The sequence below is a fragment of the Molothrus aeneus genome, chromosome Z (assembly GCF_037042795.1).
Source record: "Molothrus aeneus isolate 106 chromosome Z, BPBGC_Maene_1.0, whole genome shotgun sequence".
In the NCBI taxonomy this organism is placed as follows: Eukaryota; Metazoa; Chordata; class Aves; order Passeriformes; family Icteridae; genus Molothrus; species Molothrus aeneus.
Genome location: NC_089680.1, coordinates 22,712,751 through 22,727,662, shown reverse-complemented (window position 1 = coordinate 22,727,662; position 14,912 = coordinate 22,712,751). Strand labels below are relative to the sequence as shown.

Below are 14,912 nucleotides of genomic sequence, written 5' to 3'. Positions count from 1 at the left end.
CCTAGGTCCCTGCCCATTACACTTCAAGTTTCTTCATTCCTCTCAGCTCTGCACTTGCAAATAGGTTTATATCCAAAATAGTTTGTTGGAAATTCTGTGGATGAAGGTACCCACACTTAAATAAGAAAATTGGACAAATTTCACTGTACCTTCTCTCCCCAGATTTGTGGCAGGATGTTTTTATTTTTAATAACTAAATTTTATTAAATACAGAAAAATGTTAAGTTGGGAAGTGGTAGGAAGAAAAAATCTTGGAATTGGATGTATCTGCTGTGCCTTTGTTGAAATGTATTAGCAAATACTCTCTAATGACTGTTTCAAATACACTAGAGGCTGTAGAATACTTTACCCAAAATGCCAGTAAACAGGCTTCATAATCCTGTGGTCAGTTTTTAGTAAATTAAGGTATTCTATATGATACGAATTTTGAGAAGCTGATCAGCTACTCTTGAGATGTATCTTAATAAGATGAGCTTTACTAGGATGATCAAAAGAAAACCTTCTTTGCTCATTTTTAGCTCAGCCAAGGTGTTTGTGCTGACCATCATGGTTCTATTTGAGTCATGGAAGTTGAATATTTTAGGAGGATCTTCTGAAAATGGATTAGCACTCTTGTTTGTTAGTCAACAATTTTTAAATAAAATTGTCTTGCTCAGCTTTTGATGAAATATTTTTGTCATAGTTATATAAATATTAAACAAAAATTACTTCAGTTATAAAACTGATTAATTACTCTGATGTTTAGTGTTATTTCATTGAACCAAAGAATCTAAGAAGTAGGTAAGATAGGAGCTTGGTAGACAGGACAGTTTTGAATAACTCTCTCCTGGTGGGAAACAAATTTCAGATTTTGAATAAAGAGGTGTACTGGTGCTTCTGCATGCAGAGAATGTCCATAAGCTTCAAAAAAATAAATCTCTATTTGACCACAATGAAGCCTGACACTTACGTTCTTGTTTCAAGAACATTTCTGTTAGATTGTGTCAGAAAAGGATTTTGATTCTGTGGAAGTTGCTTTGTCTTACTAATAGTAGCATTATAAGAATAGTTACTTTGCTAAAGACATACCAAAACAGTGTGTACATTTAAAAGCATTTTTACAGTATGTACATTTAAGAACATTTTTTTGTTTACTGTATTTATTAATATTTTTTGTTCTAAGTAGCATGTTATTTAATATTCTGTTGAACAAATAACATAGAATGAAGATAATTCCCATCTAAATGAGCTTAGTCTAAATGATACTATTTTTTCCATCTTATTTGCACTACTAAAATATGACAGTAGAGTATTTTTTTGCTTATGCCTTCCAGACTCTAACCAGAGAGTTGCATCACAGTGTACAAGATCTGAGAACAAAAATTAAACTGGCAAAAAAATGGGAGAAATGAAAGCATGCAAAAAGTGTCTTTCCCAAGAGAGTCTTCAATTAGCAGCGTCTATCCTTAATGTTTCAACAACTGATCTTTATGAAATACTACAAGAACGAGATGATTAGGTAAATTATTTTAAGGACTTCAGTAAAAAAGGCATAGATGAGAAGATGCTGACTACATCCCTCCTTGAAGAAAAGGATTTGCAGGTAAAGACTGAAATTTCATTGTGCAAGATACAGTACAGAAACCAAGGAGAGTTTAATCTAAATGAAAAGGTCAGGTTAGAGATTCATAAGGTGGCAAGACTTAGAGCATGCATAAATATACACATACCGTTTTGAGCATGTGTATGTAGAGATATTATTCAGTATTTTCCTTTTTTGTGAGGCTATTTGGTAGGATTGTATGTTTTCAATAGACTTCAGCATTAAAGGAAACAAAATTAGAATGCCTTGCTGTGCCAGATTGATTTTGTTGATACTTCCTCTCTGAATTGTGATACCTATTACAGGTATTTCTGGTAGACAGATGGTTTCTGGGTGAATTCATAGCCTTTTTTGTTGGTTCTATCATACATTTTAATATGAAATATTTGATAGCGTTTCATCAAATCACTCTGTTAAATAGATGCAGTGATGGGATTTCTTATCCAGATTTATTTAGTCCTGATCAAATAATATATGAAAAAGCCTGTGCAGTTACTTTAGCAAGTGTCTAGGAGCTGGCCATTATTGGCCTGTAACAGTACTCTGGTGATGACTTAGATTTAGCCTTGTTGGAGCTTTATATTAAAGAGGCCACAAAAAGGAAGCTCTCCTGTTGCTGAAACAACAGTGCATGGTATGTATATGCACTGATAGGGATTACTCTCATGAATACAAATAAAATGGGCTGATCCCTGCCCTGTTTACTAACATTTATACAACCCTATATAGTGATTCACTTTGACAGAGTTGTTCCATGCTTATCTCATTCTCAGAGTAATTTCTACATCCTGTATCTTTTTGTTATAGTCACTGTGAATATATGTGTAGAACACATAAACATGCTTAACTATAAATATAAAACAAATTTATTAGACAGGAGATGAATTTACACTACACATACATTACATATTCTATCTATCAGTGCATAGACTTAGGCACCTTTATATTAAACTCATACAATTTAGACATAGATCACACATGCACCAGTATATTCATATGAAAAGAACATGCTATACACATTTTTCTAGAGGCATGCACAGACAAGGGTAGGTTTAAAAATTTAATAGAGCACTGATACTTGATGAGTATGCTTCAGATAACTAATTTTGCAAATGTGATTCCAGCTTCCACATGCTCTGTATTTAATGTATACCCAGTTCCACATTTCCTTTATTGCTCCCGATGTTTTTATGTTTTTAGGAAACAGCAGAAACAAAAATGGAATTTGAAAAAAATAAAGAATGGCTACAGCATATACAGAAACTTCTTGAAGCACAGGTGCTCAATTTATATAATCCCACAATGAATTGTAACTTTCTGCTCTGATTAGCTACAACATTTTAGTTGTAATTAATACATTGTATTTGTAATTATGGTGCTGTTGATGGTCTCAAAGTATACTGTGATGAGCAATGTGAAATCCTTGTTTTGTAGCATTCCCTTTGTATTTCTCTTAAAATCCGAGTTACTGTGTAAAACTGAAGAGATGTTAATCGAGGATTTGTGATAGCTAATTTAACAGCTAACTTAAGCTAACATAACCAGTAAAAACAATGCTGGCAAAAACCAGCACAGATTTTGGCAAATGTGTTAATTGAATTATTGAAACACTGTATAATGCTTGCTAGAGTGAAAATGATCTGTTCTCTCATACCTCTTAGGAAAAAGAGACTTTTTTTTAATGTGCCTTTAAAGTTACTAGTTGTTATGGACACCTGAGGAGTTCATGGGTTTCTGTGACCTTTTACTGTGGACCTGTTTCCAGTCAATTCATGTTTTCCTCATAGCCAGACAGCTGTTTATTATCGTGTCTTCTCGCATTCTCTACAATATTTTCTACTGAGACCTCGAGCAGCTTGTTAGTGGGAAGTAAATATTGATTTGGCATCCTGTCAATGCAGAAAGAATGAAAAAATTTCCACCAGAGGCCCCTCAAACATTTTCCTATCGACATTTTCTGGGCAGAGAGGAAAGCTGCATAGAGGATGACAAGTCTGAGACTAGCAGAAATCCCTGAGGGGTCCATTGAGACTGCTGCTGTGACCTGTGTGATACTTTTTCTTCTCTTTCAAGTCTTTTTTTTTAATACACACAGAGTCTGCTGGGATGCTCCCCTCTTGTAAGTGATCAAGGGCAGTTTATTGGCAGGTGAGAGCCCAGCTTTTCTACCCATAGTCAGCTTTTGTTTGGACATCACTGACAACATACCCTGACTCTTAAAACTTTTCTGCTACATTTTTAGTTTTCTCTTTTATTTAAATTTTTAGTTTTCTCTTTTATTTAAATGACGGGCAGTTGATGTTTGGAAAGAAATAAAACTTGATTTGTAAATACAGTGCATAATGCATATTCACTAGCATGGGTCCATTAGTGATGTAGTTGGTATTAGTTAAGAATGTGAATGATTGAAAATATTTTGAAAGCCATTTTAAAGAAACACACACATCAGATTTATGTATTTAACCATCAGTAACTTTTGTGTTGAGATTGTATCCTGTGACCAGATTTTTAAAAAATGACAGGTTTTCCTTCTTTCATTATCAAAACTTACTACTGTGAAGACTGCTTAATTGCTGCAGCAGAGGAAATAGAAATATCAGTGTGCTTTTACTGGCTTTGTCAAAAAACCTGGCATTTTAATTAAACCTCATAATGCTATGTGAAACTCAGCATTAAAAGCACAGTTATTTATATTCACTTAACTGCCTTCATTTGAAGAATTAAAAAAAATATATAAACTTCAATATTCTGTTCATATTATGGGCTCCAAAATATGAATCAGATCCGTGGAATACAATGAAGACTTCTTGTTCTGTTTTTCATTGTTATTTGGTAAATTGCTAAAAAATATTAAGCAGAATTTTATCACTTTTCTTCATCTGCTATAGACAGACAGCAAAAACCAGGGGATGGAGAGTGAAGGAATTGTTGAATGAAACCAGGTATTGCAATCTTTGTAAGATTGCAAATGTTATATAAGGATAGAAGACCTCATTGTTCTTAGCCACGTACATTTGTGTACAAGTTAATAGTGATTTTCTGTGATTTTTGCTCCATCTTGTGGGGTTCTTCAGAAGAAACACTGAAGGTAGAAGTAATTTTTGGCAAGCAGACCATTTTTAGAATTCAAAGAGGATTAGCCAGCTCTGCTTTTCATTTCTGTCCATGCTAAGGCATGTAGATGGAAACAGTTAAGATTTCTTCATCTGTATTTGAGAGCAGGTCATGGAGCAGCTCTGTGCCTTTTAAAATGCTTTACTCACATCCTGCAGAGTTTGGTTGTGGTTTCTTCTAGTAAGATTTGGTAATATTTCTGATCAGCAAACCAAAGCCCATGGTGAAATGTAAGCTTTCTGCAGGGTTTTGCTCATAACTGACTGCCTGCTAAGTGTTACATGTTGGCAAACTGTGCTACCCATTTGCATCAAAGATGCAGGATTGTCCTTTTCTGTTTTTCTGAGTAAACGTTCAGTGGAAAATTGCATCAGATCACTTAATATTGCAGTTTGATATAGTGTCTTTTTGTGCCATTGAGCCAGGACTTTGAAACATAATTGCCCAGCAGTATTGATTTAATTGCCTAGGTTTATTTGTGGACTCCTAATTATTGACTGGAGGTAAATTTAATGGAGAAACCTTTATGAACACTGGGAAACTGCTGCTATTGCTGTTATACATAATGAACTGCATCATATCCCTTTAGATCATTCTTCAAGCTAATTTTATTCTACTGTGACAGTACGATAACATTTAAAATGTCATAGACATTTTATTTTTATTACTGACATATGCCATTTTACTGCTGCACTAGAATTTTGGGGGGGACTGAGTGAAGCACTGGTTGCTTTTTACTGTCATTTTATAGGTTCCCCTAAAGTGTGATGATAAAGGATGCCACAAATCTCTTTTCACTTCATCTGTCCATATTCTTATGACTTGGAAAAGTCTCATATCTGTCAGCTTTACAAGATTATTAATATTTTAGTGACAAATACTCTTGTATTCCTGAAACTCACAGATACCAGTCTCAGTTTGTGTCCTTGTTTTATAAACTACTATGTCAAGAAACCAGACTACTACTAAGAGGCTTATGATTTGAAAGAGACATCTCTGCATAGTGATGTTGTTATGTAAACAAGAATCATATAATAGGAAAATGCAGTCATATTAGAAACTCTGCAGAGCTGGTAAAAATCACTTCTTGTCTAAATCTGCGTCTTGAATGGCCAAGAAGTTTTTTTTTTCTGTTGTCTCTGTATTTATACAGTAACACTCTAGATTGTTCTCACTAAAGAATGAAAGAATAAAAATAAATAATTTCAATAACTGGAACTGGGATAAAAGAAAAAGGTTCTCTGGCCTGTGAAGAACCTGTATGCGGAGAGTTTTCACATGACTGCACAAAAATACCTGATACCTGCACATGTGTAGAGGCATCAGACTAATTATACATAACTGGTTGGACTTGGGAGGAGTCCCAAGTTATAGATGTTTAAGCTTTTAGTGGTTTATATTATTTAGGGGGGAATAAGTATGGTTATCTCAACATGTATGTGTATTTACATCCTGCAAGGCAACTGATGAGGCTTTTACCCATTTTATCCCTCACATCTGAGTGTGTATGTCTTATTAATTGAGCCAGGCTCTTTATAGTAGCACTCTCTTCTTATAATCATAAACACTCCCCCTAAAACTCAAACAAAAGCAATCTTTCTAGCTTTTTCCCATCATAGGAAACTTATGGCTAAGCCAAGAGGATGACTTCTTCTCATGTAACTTAAACATGATTTCTTATACTACCCTTGGCTTTCATTTACTGTGACTTATTGTAAGGCACATGGTCTCAGAAAAATCTGTTAATAATTTTGTGTGTGAGTACAGTATGGTAGCCCAGTAATCCACATTGCTGCCTGAAGTGTCCAGGAATTATTTTTTAATAAAATACAAATCATCTGCCTAAGTTTTTAGTGCAGCACTTGCCTTTCCTCCCTCTTCATGTGCTCCTTGGGATATGACATCTCACACTAACAAAGCTGCCTAATAAAATCTTTCCTCACATGACTTCATTATGGGCCTGAAAGTCATATTCCAATAGTGAAAACCTCTAGAAAGGCTCCCTTTTCCTTTATTCTGTGGGCACTCTTTGTGAAACACATCTCTAGAATAGGGTTTAGAACAACATATTTACTAATGATCAGTAAGGATTTTCCCCAATACCTTTTTAAGATTTGCACTGGCTTTTAAGGGCATATTGCTGTTGCTGTCATCTGGGAATGGACACGAATGGCCACAGTTGTTTCCTTCCAAATTTCTTGGCTTGTAACTCGCCTGCTCTGCCTTCATTAGTGTCTCTGCAGTCTGTGTGTGCCGTTCAACAGCTCACACCCAGAAACGAGGATTCACCCATGTACAGACACCTGTGCACAATCACCACTGACACCATCACCAGGCGTTTCAAGTACCTGCACCTCAAAAAGCAGCAGTCTGAACCACATTCTGGGCACCATTAACAGTGATACCTGGTCATGATTTTCTTCTCATTATGAGAATAAGAGCCTAGTCCTGTGCACTGACAATGCATTATGGCATAAATCTATGTTTTATCAGATGAAAAAAACCCCAAACCAAAACACCTCTATTATATCACTCATCCTAAACTGAAAACAAGGAGAAATTGGCTTGGTCACTCAGGATTAAAGGCACATATGTATTTATATAATGATGTATATGCAGCCACCATGAAGCAGAATAAGAGCAAAGAGTAAGACAACAACAATAAAGTGAAGCATTTCTCTCTCTTTTTTTTTTTAATTTTGACTTTATTTTTTAGTGATTTTAGGATGTTTTAGTTATTAGTTCTAGTGCCTAGTTTTATTTCTTATTATTTTTTGTTGTTCACTTAATTCAATCTAAGACAGCTCTGCAGTGTGTTTGAATAGTACTTTGTTGGGAAAAATGTATTGTACTGATGATACATATGGGAAGGTGTAAAATAGTTGTAACCACTAATTTGTGTATTCCAAAACCTAAATACTTTTATATTTATGCTAACACATTTTAGAGTTTCTGAAACAGAAGCCGAAGTAATGCTACACTCTGCAAATAGAGATGCTGTCTCTCATTAGAACAAAAACATTGCCTTGCATTCATTATAATACTTTCCACTGGCAGACTGGTGCATATTTATGCACTTGTGCTGACAGAGACTCAATCATGTGGTTTAAGGTCACTAAATATTACTAATTTGTTTTTCTACAGAAGGGATCTCCACAAGAAGCAAATTTAGGATTGGAATAAATAGATGAGAGAGGGAGAATTAACTGTCACTATTTCTGACTCTTTAGGATCACATTACCTTTCATTTATCCATACACCCAGATATCTGGCTGATAGGTTGTGTAAGAAATATGCCTTTCACTCATATGTGTTCCTACTATAAAGAAGAAATTTGTCAATCTGGGAAGTCAAATAAATAAAATTCTTTTATTCCAGGTGTAGTTTGCACATTCAGATGTTGTGAAATCATACAGATCAATTAAATACCACTTCTGTTAAAGCCTACCATAATGTATTGATTGAGGATCACCACAATTAATGTCAACTGGGTTGTGGCACAGATAATTGTAAAAAATCTGAAAGAAATATCATTCTGTACTAAAATATCTCCTGATCAGTGGTAAAAACAAGCTTTCACTCCTTAGGTGTGCGCTTAGCACTCCCTGAACTTGCAAAGCCTTCCCCAAGCATATATGGCAGGTTTTGAAGCTGGGATGAATGCTTTAGAGTAGAGATTACTTCAGTGGTTGTGAAGATCTGGGGAGAAGTGCAAAGGGAGGTTTCCCAGGATAGTTACAGAGTCATCATTAAAAGTAAATCTGACAAGCTTCTATTAAAGATTAAGACTGTAGAGATCATCCAGTTCTGGGTGTCTGCAAGAAAAGAAAACCAGAGAGAAACATACAGCACTTTCTCTGAAACCAACAAATGTTGAAAGAATGACATAATGTTCCACTTTCAAATCCTCTTGATTTAAATGAATCACTTGAATGGCAAGAGTTCTTGAAAGATCACTTTGCTATGACATGGGAGCCACAGAGAGTAGCGAGCAGCAAGTGAAATGTACTCAGAATGATACAAGCCAGAGACATCAATAAAAAGCCATTCATCTCAGGCATGGCATTAAGGAGGTGAAATGTATCAGAAATGGATGTAGTCAAGGTAGGGAAGAAGAATTAGAGACTTTGAGATAATGACACAGTGTTCTTGTCATAAACATACCTAGAAAAAAAGGGAGAGAAATTAGAGTGAACAGGATGCTGGAGTCAATATTTTTAAAGCATAGTAGCAAGTGTCACAGAATTTCAGAGAAGATTGTGTTTTATATTAAGCTGAATAGATTTGTGCTCAGTGAATTTAAGCCCTCTATTCCCCAAAAAGTCATCACAATAGCACACAGGAGAAAGCTGACAGGTGTAGATGTCTTTTAGAAATTTCTTACTACACGCATAAGTTATTTAGGACAGATGGAGACATGTCTGGCCAGCAAGCACTAGCCCTTGAAAATCCCCTTCCCTGTAGAAAAAGGAAATAATACATATTGTTGTCCTTTCTCTATAACTATAAGGTGACTGTTGAGCAGCACTTAGGATGCCATTTTATCACTTCACAGTACATGCCTTCTATTAACAAGATTTTCCTTTTTTAGATGTTTTTGCTGACTTGTTAGCAATTATAAGTATCAGTATATAGATTTGTGTCTGTATATCAGTTCAAATATTACATTTTGTATTTGATGTGCTGTATATCTGGGGTTTTTTTTGTTTCTTTTATAATTTTTAATTCATGCCTATTTAGGAAACAAGCACTACTCTATCTGGAGTAAGGACCATACAATTTTCTCTTTTAGATGGCATAGAGAAGTGAAAAAATGAAACTAGAGCAGCAATACTGAAGTGTGGAACTAGACAGGAGTTCTAGATGGAAAAGTGTTGTTTTGAACTAAAGTTGTGAGAAGCAGAAAATGATGATTGGCCAGCAGCTTGTTCCACCAGCTACTATATTTTACCTTATTCATTTCTGGTGGCTTTATAATGTAAAAATACCTCTCCTCCTGAATGAGCTGTTACTTTTGGTGTAGTACTGACCCCTCACTTAGCACTGTCTCACCATGTGTTCAGTAAGCTGACAGAGTTCTGTGAAGCTGACAGAGACTTTTCAACAGTGTAGGGAAACCTTCCTGTTCTCCTCTGGCACAGCACTGGCCACTCAGGATGGAGCTGCCACAACCACTCTTCTGTACCACCTCTAAAAATACTTCCCAGCAAACAGTGCACTGATATACCAAGACTTTGAAAGAAAACCTCTTTAAGTGTTAAAGTGATGACACTGAAAAATATACCAAATCTCCTTTGAAGGCCTTGCTTGTGCAAGTGCATCTTTTATAGCAGAGAGGTTAAAGGAGGTTTTAGTTTTTCTCTGTAGATATGTCACTACAATTTTTTGGTATCATGTTTTAGAGAAGCAGACATGTGGGTCATATTCCAATTAATGCAGTTGGAGGTTTGGGATTTTACTTAGCTTTGAGATATTTTTTTGTGGTTTTGTTTGTTTTGTTTTGGGGTTTTGTTCTTGTTTTTTTGGGGTTTTTTGTTGTTGTTTGTTTAATTATTTGCAAGGTTTTGTGTGTGAGTCTAAGGCAATTTGCTATAGCATTGAGAATTATACTGGTAGTTCTGTCTCATCCTCCTGAGAGTAGTGAACTTACACTCATACACTACCATTTCTGCATGCCCTAGAGGTGACTGTAACCTTTTATTGATCAGCTGATTGAAGATAAATGACAGAGATGCTGGTACTGCAGTTTACATCATTAACATGGTCAGTAAAGCATGAATTGTTCAATAAGGAGTTTATCTTTTTTCATTTTACACTGCTCTTTTATCATTTTTATGATAGAGAGCAAATTTTCAGACACTAACCAGGCAGATGAACTTTAAAGATCAGAAATGTGTGTGTGGTAGTTGTTAGAACTAAGTGAAATCTGATAGTTTAAAGATATTTAAAAAATGTATTTCACAAGAAGAAAATAAAGTTTAATGATAATTTTTCTAACTCTGTTTTTTGTCAGTTTCCTTTTGCCTCATACTTAATGGATGCTGTACTGGAAAAATTAAATAAGAAGAAGAAATTGGTAGAAGAGTACAGTTCCCTCATGAAGCACACTGTATGATATTGCTAAGATTTATATTTGCAAAGTGTGACTAAATTGTGTACTGTTTCCTCATGTCTTTCCTCTTCTCATAAAGAACTGTCAATATGCATGTTCAATACATACACAGAAACCATGGACTAATTAATTGTTGAACAAGAGGAATTAATTAAATTCCTATTAGAAAGCAGTGTGGTATTTGATTCCTGAAGAGAAGAATTGCTGCAAATCAATGCAAAGCTCAAAATTATTTTCCTTTAAATGCATTGGCAGTGAACACTGTGCAGGTTCTGTAGAGAGAGGATGTCTTTGTTATGACTAATACACATCTGTACAATTTTGAAAGGACAAAAAGCAGCCAAGTAACATCTGCTTGTACTAATCAGAACAGTAGAAGTAGGATTTACAAAGGAACTAATTCATTTTAGCTTCTTTGTAAAGCCCAATTTTATGATATATGGTACATAAAACTATATGCTTTTATGTTAGAAAAAATGAATCATTGTAGAATAAAAATATTCTGTGTGGAGTAATACAGGAAAAACTGTACTTACCTCTGAGCATACTGGAGCAAAATGTGTGCAATGTATTTTAAAAATTCAATAAAATAAAGTTTTTTCTATTACGGTTTTTTTCACTAGTAGATCCAGTTCTTTCTCAGCTAGCAAGTAGCTACAAGCTCTTACTTGCCTTGGGGAAGTAGTGTACAATTTTAGCCAGTTATTTCCACCAAGATTTCTCTGGAACTACTGACGAATAATTGCTGCTTCTTCAGATTTTTGATCTTAGAGTTTGAATTCCTCTGGACGAACCTACCTGACAAAAAAAAAAAGACACAAGTTTCTGAGTTCATGTGTTAATAATGTTCAGCTGATATATATGTCTCATTTATGGATGTCAAGTTGTTTTACAACAGATATCATTATTTGACCCATATTGTGTGGGGAATCATAATAAAGATCTATTTGGACTAAGTTCACTTAAATGAAGCATGAAACAGAGGTTTTCTGCATGTCAGTCCGGTGTTTTCCTAGGATGTAATCATGTATCTTCTAATTTATGGAGTTTGCTATTTGGTGTCTCTGATGAAAGGAAGACATCTCTAAACTTCTGCTCAGTTGAGCCTGGTGAACACAGGGGCTTGAGAGAATTTTTATTGGAATTACAGAAAATCATGAAAACATACTCCACCTACACCTGTAAATTAAGACTGGGAACGATCCCTGTATAAAAAACTGCCACAGCTTTAGGAATGGTTGATCAATGCAAGAAATAAGGGCCATCATATGAAATTGTTTGGTGATACATTCAAGTAAGCAAAAGGATGCCACCCACATGCAAATGAAACAGAGCTTTGGAACTGTTTGCCTCAGGTTTTACACGAGCTAAACATTTACATAGACTCCAATGCCAATAAAATAATGACAACAAAAATTAAGGAAGATAAATCCATCAAGACATGTGGAAACTGTGCTCTAATTTTGTTCAGTAATTCCAGCAAGATGTATTTGAACATAATTTCATCAAAATGTCTATTGCAGTTTAGTGAAAAGAGCTTCAGGAGGTCAAAGATCTCTGAAAATTTTCCCCACTGTCTTCATTTCCACATTGCCAAACACCAAAACATTGGTGCAAGTCTGATCTTGGTGCTGATCTTTAACACTTGATCTTTTGTCATAGTGAAAATGCAGGGAGCATCAGCTAATTCATGTAGAAAATATGCCTCAAATAGAGGGAATTTTCCAGACTACTGTCTTTTCCTCAAATATCTTACTTTACTGCCCTTGAAATTTTCTGTATCTCCTGGGCAACTGGGTACAAAAAGACATCTTCTCTTGATGCCAGAGTAAGCAAGAACACTGCATAACCAAATTACTATCTACTTCATCTGAAAAGAGAGAACAAAATGAAATCCTTAAAACCAAGGGAGACAGATTTATGCACAAATGCTCCTGAAACTATAACATTGCTGTCTTTCTTAATACTTTGCTGGAAAGTTTGCCAAATACCATTAAAACTCCTTTAAAAGATTAAGATGTTAGTTTCATTCCAAAATTATTTTCTTCTCTAATTTGACATAAACAAATGAAAATGGAAATACTGGTCTGTGGGAATCCACAAAATCAGAGGGTTTAGGGAAAGCTGCAAAAGGCAAGCCTCAGAGACAGCAGAACTGTGACTGGAGCTAAGCAGCAGCCATGAGATAGATCAGGAGAAAAAAATATTTAAAAAGTAGAAAAGCAAGGACAAATAGAACAATGGTCTGTGTATTAACACTTGTCTAGAATAGCTGCCTAAGCTACAGAAAAGTTTATCTAACAAGATATTAGGAAGTTTTAAGCTTAATAATGGAGCTCTGTGCATTGTGTTTTAAGGTTTACAAGCAGGTATTGTATTCGAAATAAGCAGGCATTGTTTTAACCAAAGGTATGTGTGCTTACAGTGGTTGGATAGAACTACTGTCAATGTGCTTTTGCTTTGTGTGATTGGTCAAGAAACTTATAAAGTAAGTTGTAACATTAAGTTCTGGGTCTGCTGCCTGGGATGTGAGCTGATGGCATCTTCCCATTCTCATAACCATGTAATGAGACTGATGCTGAAAACTAAAACAGCCCAAGGCACGTTCCACAGCAGTCCCACCCTGTTTGTGATTTGTACATATACCCTCAGCCAGCAATACCAGTCAACCTTTTTCAGAGATAAAAATTCATGTAGATTGATAGATATTTGTAAGGACAACAAAAAGGATGATACTTCAAAGAAAATAAATTTTTGCCTTTTTCTGACACAATTGTTGAGTTCTGTCTGTGATGAACATACTTGTTTTTACTACTTATTTGATCTTTCTTGAACCAGCAGAGCAGGAGATGGTCTCTGAAAAGATCTTTATTTCAGTAAAAAGATTAAGATTAATTATTTTGGTTATATTTTATGAATATTTTTTAAATTCCCTTTCACTATAACCAAGCTCATTACACTGAGTGAAGAACTGATTCTGATTTGGGGAAAAGCATCAGCTCAACACTTTCAGATGTTACTGCTAACAAAGCTAAACATTAAATATATTAAATGCAGTCCTCTTTTGAACTAAATATGCCTACAGACATCCAGAAAATCCACTTAATCTGTTTTTTGTTTTGTTAAGGTGGTTTCCTCTCCCGGTGCTGCCTGATATGGCCTCTAGATGGCAAACTTTTCCAAAAAATGGGCTCAGTGCTTTGGTCCCTGCCGCCCGCCAGATGCTGTGTCAGGCCGGCCTGTCCCTCGGGCAGCAGCAGCTGACGTCTGTGCATGTGAAATTAATGGGCTGTTTACGATCCTTACGTACTGTTAAACAAGGGTGAGGCCCTGAAATAATGCACCTTTTATATTCATACATATATAAAAAATTTGTAGGTATATAGAAACATATATATATGTATCTATATAGAAACACGTGAGAGTGTGTGTGTGTGTGTGTGTGTGTGTGTGTGTGTGTGTGTGTGTGTATGCGCACGTTCATTAAATATGAAATACACAAAATTGTACGGTGGTTCACAGTTGTTTAAATGTTTAGCCCTTCCAAAAATCTTTATTGTGCGCTAGCAGGTCCACAGGAGGGTGTGAGAGACTGAAACATTAATGGTTAATGTCTCAAACAATCTGGATGTTTTGCTGTCAATGCTCAAGAAACAACCTGTGTGCATGGGGTGTGAGCACCAGATGACCATGACAAATCAACCTTTGCTTAGCAAGAAGCTGGGATTTGAGCTAGATAAGGGAAGAGGCTGATAAGCAAATCCTGCAAGGTGGTATAATGCTTTTAATTCTAGAACTGTCATCCCTTACACAACTGGCTCAGGTGTAAAAGTCCTCTCCCCACTCCAGCCAGGAAAAGCTACTGGGACATTCACATTAATCATCCCTTCTGACAGAGTGTAAATGACTCTATTATACTGATGTGAGAGAAGGTGTCATAAACTATCAGAGACGCCCAGAATGTCCCCAGAGTCATTTCTGGGGCCTTCCAGCAGAGGAATGGGCATAATCCACAGTTTTACGGCATGATTCACAGCGTTGCATCAGTGTGAAAGTCCCCACCCCAGGGAAAGTACCTGGGTGTTCCACCTGAACTTGAGTATA

At 35.7% G+C, this 14,912-nt stretch overlaps 1 protein-coding gene across 1 annotated transcript in view; it reads left to right on the top strand.

The window, feature by feature from the left end:
• The window catches only part of CNTLN (centlein), a 176,997-nt gene extending 165,577 nt beyond the window's left edge, over positions 1 to 11,420 (top strand). Inside the window, 4 exon segments of the mRNA XM_066569755.1 lie at positions 1,314 to 1,365; positions 1,368 to 1,498; positions 2,783 to 2,860; positions 10,710 to 11,420. Of these exon segments, the coding sequence (XP_066425852.1) occupies positions 1,314 to 1,365; positions 1,368 to 1,498; positions 2,783 to 2,860; positions 10,710 to 10,811 (363 nt within the window). The 3' untranslated portion in view covers positions 10,812 to 11,420.
• Positions 11,421 to 14,912: the final 3,492 nt, after the last annotated feature.